Consider the following 13,055-nt stretch of genomic DNA (forward strand, 5'->3'; position numbering starts at 1 on the left):
CTGCGGACTGAAGGGTCCTTAGTTTGATTCCTGTCAAGGGCATGTACCTTGGTTGCGGGCACATCCCCAGTAGGGAGTGTGCAAGAGGCAGCTGATGGGTGATTCTCTCTCATCGATGTTTCTAATTCTCTATCCCTCTCTCTTCCTCTCTGTAAAAAATCAATAAAATATACTTTTTAAAAATTATATCATGTGTTTGTAGAGGGGAAAAAAATCATCCTGTAGAATAAAAGGCTAATATGCAAATTTCACCTCTACCAGGAGTTTGACCAAGGGGCGGGGCTGGCCAGCCAACCACCTTCAGCCCCTTCACCCAACCAGCCCAGCCAAATCGGTCCCAATTGTGGCAGGCTGGCCAGACCCCACCCATGCATGAATCTGAGCACCAGGCCTCTAGTACTATATATAAGGTTTGATACTATCTGTGGTTTAAAACATCCACTGGGGGTCCTGGGACATATCTTCTCTGAAGAAGGGTGACAACTTTACTTACAAGTCCTGGAGGACCCACAACATAATAAGGTGACCAGATGTCCCTCTTTTGGTGGGACAGTCCCAATTTTTACCAATTTGTCCCGAGTTCTGCACTGTTTTAAAAAAGCCCCGATTTTATTCTTTCCAAATATCGGGACTTTTTTAAAAACACCGAGGGACGTGGGACAAATGAGTAAAAATTGGGACTGTCCCACCAAAAGTGGGACATCTAGTCACCTTATACCAAGAGCCACTCAGTAAGTCACAGGTAGAGGAACAGAGAGGACCTAGCCTCTAACGGGGAGGAGAGTACGTTGCTCAAGATTTTTCAGGTTCTCTATTGGTGAATTTAAAGCAGAAGAGCAGGAATTAAAGTTCGGGGGGCGGGGGGGAAGCGGGCTCCTACAAGCAGTCAGTTACGTAGGTCACCCAGGACTTAATAAAAGTGAACTACATGGGTGGGACAGCCTGGCTCTTCATCCGGATGGATGCCTTTGACATAAGAGCCTGGGACATCCATAGCGTAGTGTCAAGCACTTAGGATCAAAAGAACTTATTCTTAGGCACCCATGCTGGAGCACTGAATTTTTGGCCCTTATGTTGTGTGAGCTCTTTCTTCAGTCCACCCTCTCAACCCACGTCCATCCAAGAACTCAAGTTTGAAGGACACAATGGTGTTCCCCAGATGAAAGCAAGGACGCATGCTCTCCAGCCGAGTGACCTCATATTGCAAAGACTTTCATGGAAGATTGAAAGAACAAAAGCCATGAGGAAAGGCTGAGTGAGAAGATAAATGTCACGGGAAGGTGTCTGCGATGTATTGTCTAAAGCCAGGGAATCAGGAAGAGGGTATGAAGGAGAGAGTCAGGGTCAGCTCTCTGGCTTGTCCAAATGTGCCACCCATACAGGAATAGGGAGGACCTGTAGAGCTGAGGGCCCTACAGGAACACACTATGGTTACAGCAGAGCTCTATGGTCCTTTTTGCCCAGTCCCTTAACTTCTGCTTTCCCTCTGTCAAATGGGCTTCCTTCCTGCTGCTTCTGAGTGCTGTGCCTCCAAGTGGATCACCATAACTGTGAGAAGGACCTTTTCTTCTTCCCTAAGTTCTTTTTGGTGATGAGATACCTGGTCAGCTTTGGTTACGACCCACAGGCTGTTGGAAAGATTCCTGTGGGACCCTTAAGTGGGACAAGGAAGGGCCTGGCGGTCAGGAGGTGCTGAAGAATGAACAGGTAAAAGTGAGGCCAGACGACCCAGAGAGGCAATAAGATGCTGTACCGTGAGCAGAACTCCAGGTCGAAAGGCTGGTCTTTCCCTAGGGAGGCTCTAAAGAATTCTGGGATGGAAAATGACTCCAGCAAGCTTTCCCCCTCTCCACTGTGCCTGGTCACCTCAGGCTGCAGTAGAACTTGCCAGCAGGTCCTTCCTGTTTAAAAATTAAAATAAAAATAAAAAAAAGAGACCAGTAATCCCTGAGCACTCGCCACCTGACCTGTGTTGGTTCATTTCCATGTGTTACCTTCTTCAGCGCTCACAACCAGCTCTGAGTAGGATGCATGATCTCTGTACAGAGTGGGAAATTGAGGAACAGAGAAATGCAGTGAGTCACTTGATGACAGTGCCTTAGGATCTGCTGAAGTCTGCATTTATTTATGCAAATGTGAAAAGCCAAGATGTCCAGCCCCCAGTGTGGGAGTCCAAAGGGGAAGCACACAGAGAGCCCTGGGGGGAAGCTGTTGCCTCTGGGGGCACACAGGCCGGGGAGGCTGGTGTGGGGATTGTTGTTGGCGTTGGTGTTGGTCATCACGGTAGGTGATTGGGAGGAAGAGCTACACCTGGAGCAAGGCGGACCCAATTGTCAGCCATGTTATATCTGGTTTGTTAGTTGTTCACATCAGGAGGGTTAGTCATTCCACTCTGCCTGGTTCTTTTCTTATGTGTTCCAGTTTGTCGGTGAGAGTCCCTATTTTAGCCTCTATTTTCTTAAACAAGTTGATGACAAAGTCTATGCCTGAATAGATATATTCCAGGTATCTAATAATGATTGACGCTATTGTCAATGGCATCTTTTACAACATCCTAATTTTTGTTTATTGCTGGGACATAGGAATGCATTTGACTTTTTTTTCCTAATTTGATTTTGTCTCTAGCAACCTCACTAACTCTCTTATTAAGTGCCCAAATATATGCATATATACTTGGGGATATTTCTATGTATGAAATAATTTATGTAAAAACAACTTTGTTTTCTTTTCCATTTTCAAAGTTATATTCTTATTGCATTTATAGGATCCAATGCTACTGCATTAGGTGTGGTATTTTCTAAAGACACGCTCTATCTCATTAGAGAAATTCTGTGTAGTGGGCTGTGAGTTTTATCATGAAGGCATTGGAAATCCCCCAGTCCTCATTGTTTTACTTACTGAGATTTCATCAGTCAAAGGCCAGCAAGAAACAACAAAAGCCCCACTATGTATTTCAGCACTGGGAATTTAATGTAAGGAATTTGTTATGCCCATCTTGGTGGGTGGGTGGGTGGTGTGTGTGTGTGTGTGTGTGTGTGTGTGTGTGTGTGTGTAGGAGGCTGAGCTAACCTGAGAACACTCATGCATGTTGGGTGGTGGGATCTGCATGTAGGTGCGGAGTGGGCCAGAAGGACAGCACTCCCACCTTACTGGTTCCCACAGCCCATCGTCTTCAGCTGAAGTGAAAAAGAAGTAGTAGAAGTTGTGTTGAGAAATTGTATTTGGAGCTGGTAGGTCACACAAATAAATTCTAAATTTTAACTTATTCTACATAAAGTTTAAATATTCAGAGTGTGGAAATGATTCTGTGGCCTTAGTGGACCACAGCATGAGATAGTTATCCTTAAGAACAGAGCAAGGTAGGCCAAGTTGGGGGGTGGAGGAATCTTGGAAAGATGGATAATTTTTTTTTTAATGTTTGGAGTCAACAAAAAGAAAATTCACACAGTGAAGATAGAAGAAGCAAGAAGTCAACAGCAATGAGACAAGTATTTGGAGCCACTTTTTTATTCAAATAGACTGTTGACTCTGAGCAGCCACAGAGAAGCTAGGTAGAACATTCAGGAATCTCATGGAGGCATAGCCAGTTTGGCTCAGCAGATAGAGCATGGGATTGAGGACTGAAGGGTCCTGGGTTTGATTCACATCAAGGGCATATACAAGGTTACAATCTCAGTCCCTGGTAGGGGGCACGAAGGAGGCATAGGACCAATGATTCTCTCTCATAGTTGATGTTTCTATCTCTCTCTCCCTCTCCCTTCCTCTCTGAAATCAATAAAAAGGTGGAAGAAGAAAAAAAGGAAGAATCTCATGGGGCCCAAAAAGAGGTCTTGCCAAGGCGGAGGAGCCCCCATAAACATCGTCATCTTGTGGTTAAGACTAAAAAATAGATGAGCTGCAATAGGGCCAGAAGCCTGGTTTTGAATTCCCTCAGTCCTTGATGGAATTGTAGTGACCCACCTGCTACAGGCCATAGGAAATACACCTGGAGGAGAAGACTACTCAGGGTCTACATTGCAGTCTGTGTAATTTGTCATTGCTCATCAGTCAGGGTGCAATTCGGGAAATAGCCACCCATAGCACTATGAGAAGACGGGATTTATTAGCAAACCCAGACCACCTTAGACAATATGTCAGAATCCAGGAAGTGACATTTTGGAGGGAGCGGGAGGGTGAGAGACAACCTCATGGTGCAGCTCACCTGAAACACTGGTGCAGGTGAGCTGGAGAGAGCCGGCCCATGACCCGTCTTACTTCTGCTCTGCCTGGCGATGCTCATGCACCCATTCATGTTAATCAGGCCACAGGTCTACTCATGCTTCAGCAATGAGTCCTGGACTTCTTTCCCCTTTTCAAGAGGCTGTGGTGCCTCTGGCCAGGACCGAGCTCAGAGGGAGTCCTCATTTGCCTGTGCGCTTGATCTCTGAGTACTCGTGGGTGCTGGTGGCCTCCAGGTCCCGGGGCTCCCGTGGCTTCATGCCTTCAAAGGTGAGGTTGGCGTAGTGGAGCTCCTGTTCCTCCCCTGACAGGGGACCCTTCTCTGCAGGTGACACTTGGTCTGGGGGCCCATCTGGCTGCAGAGTTTTCTTGGAACCCTGAGTGAAGGGGAGAGAAGGGTGTCAGAGAGGAATGAGGCAGACATGGTCCCAAAGAAAAGTTGGGCTGGTGGAACAGTTTGGTCATTCATCTTCTTATGGCATATACACTTGTCATAGACTCGACTATTTGCTCATTCATTAAAAAAGTTTTCTTTTGTTTTTTGGGGGGGGATTCATTCTTTGGGTGTGAAATGAGACTTATTCAGGCACTGCAACCTAAGAGAATGGTGGACTTGTATCTCGAAGACCATACTCCTTCCAACTCAAGCCTGTTTTTTCTTTTTCATTTTTTTAGAGTATTGCAGATGTTGGTTAGAACATATCAAAGGCCTACTAATCATATTTCATTCCCTCAGAAACCCAGTAAGCATGATACTCTCATTTTCCCACTTACAGATAGAGAATCTGTGGAAAAGGGCAGTGAAGGAACATGCCCACAATGGGTAGAAAGTACACGTTTTGGAGAGGTGGTTCTGGCAGCCTGGGCCTATCAGAGAGGTAAGGTGGGCTCATTGGTCAGTGTGGCTGAGGCAGGAGGCAGGCCATGGATTCCGGGAAATAAAGGGGAAGTCAACTTGCAGCTGCCTGTCCAGCCAACCACAGAGGAATGGATGTGGGGAACTGCAGAGAAGCTCAGTGTGGACTCTTGAATGGACATGCCCAGGCCCCCCTACACGCCATGAGAACACACCCATGTCACTCACCCAAGTGACTGTGCCCATGACAGGGTCTTCATCATCCGTGACCTTTGGTCTCCCGGCCGCTTGCCTCCTGCGGGCTTTCACTCTAAGGGAAGAAGTCAGTAGCTAGAATGGCTCAGGCACCCGTGGGCACCTGTCCCCATTCCCTGATGGACAATGGAGGCTTCCAGACCCTGAGGCCAGACTCAGAGACACTCCTGACAGGCAGGTGAGGACCTCAACCTCCTGAGTTATCCAGGGGCTTGGCCAAGACTGAATGTTCAGCACCAAGGCCCCTCTCACAAGCACAGACTTGTGCTCGAGCCATCATCAGTGTAATTCATGGTAGCCAAAAAGTCCAGGCAACCCAAATGTCCATCAATGAAGGAACGGACAGATAAAATTTGCCCTGTCCATACCATGGAATATTATTTATAAATAAAAAGCAATTCAGTGCCAACACATGAACCTTGAAATTGTCATGTCCCAGGCTGGTTTCTCAGTGGTTAGAGCATTGGCCTGCTCACTGAAGTTCACAGGATCAATTATTGGTCAAAGACATGGACCTGGGTTGCAGGTTCAATTCTCATCTCTGATCAAGGCTCATAGGGAGGGAACCATTGAATGTGTCTCTGACATTGATGTTTCTCTCTCTGTGTGTCCCCCCCTCTCTCTCTCCCACTCCCTTTCCACTCTCTCTAAAACTCAATGGAAAAGTATTCATGGATGAGGATTAACAAAATCATCATCTATGCCAGGGGTCTTCAAACTACGGCCCGCGGGCCACATGCGGCCCGCAGAGGAGTCTGATCCGACCCGCCAGGTTTTTTGGGCAGTGAGCACATCCGAGGTGTTACAGTAGGAATTAGTAGTTCATATAGTCCGGCCCTCCAGCTCTCTGAGGGACCGTGATCTGGCCCCCACTTTAAAAAGTTTGAGGACCCCTGAATGCTAATAAGAGTATAATATGATAATTAGACCAGACATCTTCCAGGCGTCCTTCAGGACAAAGCCACAGCAGCATGGTGGCTGTGAGGCCCAGTGCTCAGGCAGCCATGAGCTCCAGCAGCTGTGAGGCTGGGGATCTGAGAGCCATGAGGCCTGGCTGGTGAGAGGCCCGGGGCTCAGGCCTCTCAGCCATGGTGGCCAGCAGTGACAGCAGTAGTGGGGTCATGTGGGCCGCACTTTCCCCTGATCAGCCCAGTTGCCTCCAGCAGAGGGAAGTCAGATTGCTTTCCTGAGGACTCTCAGACTGTGAGAGGAGACAGGCCAGGCTGAGGGGCCCCCTCCCCCCAGGGCACGGGCCCATAGTTATAATAATTTTAAAAAAAATATTGTGATAAATGAAAGTCAGTTACAAAGGACCACATGTTGTATGATTTCATTTATATGAAACTAGAGGCCCAGTGCATGAAATGTGTGCAGGTATCTCACCACCACTTGCAATGCTCGCCCACATGCCCACCGTTGCTTGCTGCCCTGCCCTCTGTGGGGAGCACCCTGCCAACAGCTGTTCACAGGCTGGGGGGAGGGTAAAAGGGGGAGCAGCAACTGAGAGGTGGTCAATGCACCTCATGGGAACTGGTCGAGCAGTCATTCTGGCCATTACACTTATGGTCCCTGGCCTTTCATTATATATATGATGTCCAGACTACACAGGAAGCAGGTTAGTGGCTGTCTAGGGCTGGGTGAGGATAGAAACAAACTAACAATTACAGGATATGGGTTTCATTTCCTTGGTTGTTATTTTTTTTTTATTATTTCAAGCGAATGAAACATTTCAAAATTTACTGTGGTGATGGGTGCACAGCTGGGTGAATGAACAAAAAGCCATTGAATTGTACACTTTAAATATATGAAAATTTTACCTAAATAAAGCTGCTACCCCCTTGGACCCTCCTAAAAAAGTCCCCTCTGGATGTACTCAGCTCTGCACCTCCCCGCCACAGAGGCTTACATGCAAAAGCAGATGAGACACAAGCACAGGGACAGCAGGGCCATGGCACCAGCACCTCCAAGAGCCGCAGGAACCACTCCCGCCTGGAGCACCGCCTTCCCTGCAGAAGAGAGGGGTGTAAGACACCCATTCATAGAACTCAGTGTCTACTCTTCCCACATCCTTGCAGAACCAACTGAGGGTTCTATTGAGGGAAGAGATTCAGGCCGGCCTATCCTAACAATCACCCCTGTGCCCACTCAGCCCTCCTCCACAAGTTCCACCTTCTCTCTGACCCACTCCCTTCTCCCTGGTGGCCTCTGCCCCCAGCAGGCCCTGACCTGGCAGCAGCAGGACTGAGGCGCTCTGGACCCCGTGCTCATTCCGGGCCTCGCAGCTGAATCTGAGTACCTCACTGAGCCCCTCAAGGAGGCTCAGGGAGCTGTTGGTCCAGGGCCCGGCTGAGAGAGAGGTGACAGTGTGGGAGCCATTGCCATGGTTCCCCTCCAGCAGCCCCGCCCCCAGCCGCCAGCGCAGGGAGGGGGCGGGCAGCGCCCTGGCGGAGCAGCTGCAGTGCAGACCCTGGTCCTCCCAGGAGCAGGAGGGTCCCAGCAGCTGCGGGGGGTCTGTAGGGAGAGAGGAGAAGGGTCAGCAGTGCCACTAACATGTCCTGGCACCGAGGTGACCTACTCCCAGGTACGCCCTCCTCCTGCCCCAACCCTGCCTCAGTCCATTCTCTACTCACAGACCACGGAGAGGCTGAGAGAGACACTTTGGGAGCCCAGCCAGTGCTGAGCTTGGCAGGTGAACTCTCCTTCCTGTGCAAGCCGCACTCGAGGCAGCTCCAGGATCCCGGTGGTGGAAATGGGGGTGGCATTCAGGCCGGAGAATCCCTGAAACCAGCTCAGTTTTGCAGGGGGGTTGCTGTCAGCCACACAGAGCAGCCTCAGTGCCTCTCCCTCCAGGATGGAAAGGGATGTGGTTTGCAGAATCTTGAGGGCTTTTGAGAATGAAATGGGGAGGGGGAGGAGGGGAAAGTGAGAGATAGAGAGGTGTGTGGAACACAGGTTAGGCACCCACCCACCAGAGGTAAGCAACAGGGGTAAAGACTTTTATCCTTGCCCTTCCCATTCTGATCCCATCAAACTCCTGCTCCCCCCTCTGCCCCACCAGGGCACCGGGCAGGTCCCAGCCCAGAGAGGAGGGGTTCTTTCCTACCTGTGTCATTTCTAAAGGAGACATGTATGGTCAGGTCCCGAGGAGCATCTGGGAGAGAAAGACAGGGCCCCACTTCAGATGGAAGTCACCCCAATCACAAGGTGGGGAGGGGGGAGCAGTAAAGAGGGGTTCTCTCTTCCTGGGCCACTCCTCACCTACACGCAGATCCATGCATGAGTGTTCTCAGGTTACCTCAGCCTCCTCTACACACACACACACACACACACACACACACACAGAGAGAGAGAGAGAGAGAGAGACAGACACACACACGTGTTGCTCCTACTGTCCCCATGGACCCAGCCATCCCTCTAGCACTCACAGGAGACACTGAGCCGGATGGTTCTCTGTGAGGTCAATGGAGGCCTTTCCCGTTTCACCTGACAGGTGAGGCTTGTGCCATGGTCCCGGGGACTCGGGGTGAAGGTAAGCACCGAGGAGTGGTGGGGTTGGGAGTTCAGCGAGTCCACAGTGGCTCCCGCCCAGGAGAAGGTGAAACGTTGTCCCTCTTTGCAGTCCCCTGGCAGACTGCAGGCCAGTTGTGTGGGGCGGCCAGACTCCAGCAGCTCCGGAATGTGGATGTCGGGTTTGTCTGTCAGGGAGGAAGAAGAGAGAGGGAGGTGCCTGGGCCTCAGCGAGTAGAAACCCAAAGTGTGATCCTGAGTGGGACTCATCCCTCAGGGCCCCTGAGGTGATCCTCCAACCACCCAAGGCCTAAGGCCTGGATCAGGGACAGTCCCAGTGTCCTGATCCTGCTCTAAGATGGGGTCCTATGTCCCTGGGTCCTCTCCTGGGCTGCTGCCTTACCTGTCACCTGCAAATCCAGCATCTTCTTTTTGTAACTGAATTTCTTAGTGTCTCCTCTCTCCATTCGGAAGTAGTAGCGTCCTGTGTCACTCTTCCTGGCGTCTTTGATTTCCAGGGAGCAGTTGTTGGTCTTGGGGTCTGCGAGGAGGAATCGGTATCTGGTCTCTACCTTCACCGGTTTACGTGGTTCGCTCGAGGCCACAGGAGCATCACGTTTGGGGTTGTTTCCATCCCGGTACCAGTAGGTGTAGAGGTTGCCAGAGGGAGACCAAGAACTCCACGGGTGGGAGAAGGAGCAGGGCACGTGGACACACAGACCCTCAAACACTGTCACCGATTCCTGCATTTGGAGCTCAAAGCCTGCCTTCTGCTGCAGGGACCCTGGTGGAGGGAGACAGAAGTTCAGTGGCAGCTCCTGCTGATCCCCCACTGGCCAACCCCACCTCTCTCAGCCGACTCACCCGGCCACAGGAGTAGGAGCAGCACCAGCAGCAGGGGCACCATGTCTGCCTCTGGCCGGGCAGGTCCAGGTCCCTGTGTCAGCGAGGGAAATGCCCAGCACTGGGGTGGTGCTTAGGACACCCCAACAGGAAGCCCTGAGAGAAAGACTGCAGCCAGACTGGAAGGAGAACTTGGCCTCCACAGGATGTGAGGGCTGTGGTGCCTGAGAAAACAGCCTGTCCCCATTGCCCCTCCCACCCACCCCTGCCTGTGGATATTCTGAGGCCCCCAGAGGTTGAGAGGCCTGCCCAGATGTGAATCTGAGAGTAATCCCCTTACAGATGGTGTGTAAGTGGAGAGGGAGGTCACCCAGAGGGCCACTGGGGTCAGAGCTGGACTTGGGGGAGACCCACCCTTGAGCGGAAACAACTGATCAGTCTGGATAACTCTAAATTTTCTTTAGACAAATCAAGTAATGGCAACAGAAACAGGAACGTATACTCAACTCCAGTTGGAGGTAGAACCCCAGCAAAAACTTGAACATTCAAGCCCTTTGGCCTGAGAGCTTTGTGGGGACATGAGAAACACATGTGTGTGTCTTTCAGGATCTGAGAGACCTGGGACAGTGACAGCTCACAGGCCCCCTCAGAAGGAGATGTGTGAAGGGAGATCTCACCCAATTTGGAGGGACCTCGATGTAGGGCCTCAGCACAGCAGAAAATTCGCCAACTTAAAGCTCAGGAAGCTTCATCTTCAGGCCCCTCTCATGCTCCACCCCTTTTCAGAGCCCAGCAGGGACTTGAGTGATGGGTGGCCATAACCTTCAATCCCACTGCTCTTTTATGAAAGGAAGAAACTTGATCAATGTTTTCCCAAATATGACAGAGATGTGAAACTTCATTCTCAAGTGTGATTGAAAGAAACGTTTCTTTACTTGCACTCGAGAAAAATAAAGGTCAATCATCCATGCTGAAGGGACACTGAAGTTCTCTCTTTATTTTCTATATAATCTATATATATAAAAGGCTAATATACAAAATGTCCCTTGGAAGTTCAATCCGGAGACTGGGAGTTCAACCACTCACTATGATATGTGCTTACTTCCAGGGAGTGGCATTGAACAAAGAAAGACTCCATTAGCCCTGATCGCCTGGCAGGCCTAGGGAACCTACACATGCATGAATTTCATGCAGCTATATAATTAAAGCCTAAGATGCAAACCAGCAGAATGGTGAAACAACCATTGCTATAATGCACACTAACCACCATGGGCAGACACCCAACGCAGGGGCTAGCCTCAGCCCGCAGGCCCAAGGTCAGCCAAGGTGGACGCCAGCAGGGGTGCCCCGTTTGCCCCGCTGGTTGCCCAGAGAGGAAGACAACCAGCAGCAGCTGCAGTAGGCGATGCTGATGGGCGTGGCTGGTGAGGGGATGATACCAGACCAGCCAAAGGAGATGCCAGCATAGGTACCCCCGGTTGCCCTGCCACTCACCCCACAGATCAGCCCTGATGACCTGCCAGGCCTAGGGACCCTACCCAGGCATGATTTTGTGCACCAGGCCTCTAGTATAAATATAAGATTCTAGTAATTAATACTTAATATAATATTAACATGTATTACTATGTGACAGAATTTATCTCCTATGAAGAGCCAATCAAAGAGTATCAGGTAAAAACAGTGGAGCCTGGCCAGGTGGCTCAGTTGGATGGAGTGTCATCTCTTACACCAGAAAGTGTGGATTCAATAACCAGTCATGGCACATACCAAGGTTGCAGGTCCCATCCCCTGTATGGGCATGTAGGAGGCAATGGATTAATGTTTCTCTCTCACACACCTCTCTCTCTCTCTCTCTCTCTCTCTCTCTCTCTCTCTCTCTCTCTCTCTCTCTATCTCTCTCTCTCTCTCCCCTCTTCCTCGCTCTCCAAAATCAACAAACATATCCTTAAATGAGGTTTTAAAAAATTGTAGGGAACATGCCTTATGCTGGGGTGCCAGATGGGTATGTCACATGACTAAAAAATTTGTTTGTACTTTTAAAATTTGTCTTACAATTTGGGCTTAAACATTTTCACCTTTGTGACTTAATGTGATATGTTTTCTCATGTTAGAAAAATCCATGTGTGCCAAACCGGTTTGGCTCAGTGGAGAGAGCAATGGCCTGCGGACTGAAAGGTCCCAGGTTCGATTCCGGTCAAGGGCACGTACCTTGGTTGCGGGCACATCCCCAGTAGGGGGTGTGCAAGAGGCAGCTCATCGATGATTCTCTCTCATTGATGTTTCTAACTCTCTATGCCTCTCTCTTTCTCTCTGTAAAAAATCAATAAAATATATTTTAAAAGAAAAAGGAAAAAAAAGAAAAATCCATGTGTAGCAGATTTCGTATGTTTTTGAAGCAATGATCTTGACATCTGTATCAATATCAGGCTTCACAAACCCGGGTCTGCCCCTGCCTCCGGTGCAGGTGAAAAGGAGGGAACCAGCTACACACACACACACACACACACACACACACACCTATCTGGACTCCTCACGTATTGCAATGAAGATTTTCCCAGTGCAAGCAGATGACTAACGAAAAGCATGATTTCCATGGTTGTGTCCCCACAAGTCACATCACTGAGCAGTCTAGAAAATCTCAAGCTGGGATACAAAACAGACAAGAAATAGTAAGTGTTGGCAAGAATGTTCAGAAAGGGGAACCCTGTTGCATTGTTGTTGGGAAAGTAAATTGGGGGAGCCACTATGTAAATCAGTAGGCAGTTCCTCAAAAATTATAAAGCTGACATATGACCCAGTAAGACCACGTCTGGGTATTTATTTAGAGGAAATAAAAACACTAACTTGAAAAAACACATGCATCTCTATGTTCCTTGCAGCAGCATTTACAATAGCCAAGATGTGAAAGCAACCTAAATGTTCATCAACCAATGAATGGACAAAGTTAGTGTGCTATATATTCAGTGAAATAGTATTGTGCTATAAAGAGAAGGAATTCGTGTCATTTGGGTCAACATGGTTAGATCATGAGGGCATTGTATAAAGTTAAGTAAATCAGAAAGAGAAAGACAAGTACAGTACGATCTCACTTATATGTAGAAATGTTGATAAAAATAAAACTCAGAGATACAGTGAACTAATTGATGGTTACCAGAGGCAGAGCCTGTGGGGTGGGAAAAATGAATGAGCGTGGTCAATGGTATAAGCTTCCAGTCATAAAATCATTAAATCACGAGGATGTGATGTACAGCACAGTAACTGTAGTTAATCATAGTGGGTACTGACCTGCTGGTGTGGTTCATTGGTCAAGTGTCAACTTATGAACTAGCAGGTCATAGTTTGATTCCCGGTCAGGGCACATGCCCAGGTTGTGGCC

General features: G+C 49.1%; 1 protein-coding gene across 1 annotated transcript; it reads right to left on the reverse strand.

Annotated features, from left to right (window-relative positions):
• Positions 1–3,497: 3,497 nt before the first annotated feature.
• Positions 3,498–9,860, reverse strand: LOC311633395 (sialic acid-binding Ig-like lectin 5). The gene is made up of 9 exons (XM_084906039.1): positions 9,701–9,860; positions 9,240–9,620; positions 8,755–9,024; positions 8,433–8,480; positions 7,960–8,214; positions 7,556–7,840; positions 7,236–7,335; positions 5,303–5,384; positions 3,498–4,595 (listed from the first exon to the last, which is right to left on the reverse strand). The coding sequence occupies exons 1-9, from the start codon at positions 9,741–9,743 to the stop codon at positions 4,401–4,403; spliced, it is 1,659 nt and encodes a 552-aa protein (XP_084762165.1). The 5' UTR covers positions 9,744–9,860; the 3' UTR covers positions 3,498–4,400.
• Between the last annotated feature and the right edge of the window lie 3,195 nt (positions 9,861–13,055).

Source organism: Pipistrellus hanaki, assembly GCF_964339955.1.
Source record: "Pipistrellus hanaki genome assembly, chromosome: 15".
Classification (NCBI taxonomy): Eukaryota; Metazoa; Chordata; class Mammalia; order Chiroptera; family Vespertilionidae; genus Pipistrellus; species Pipistrellus hanaki.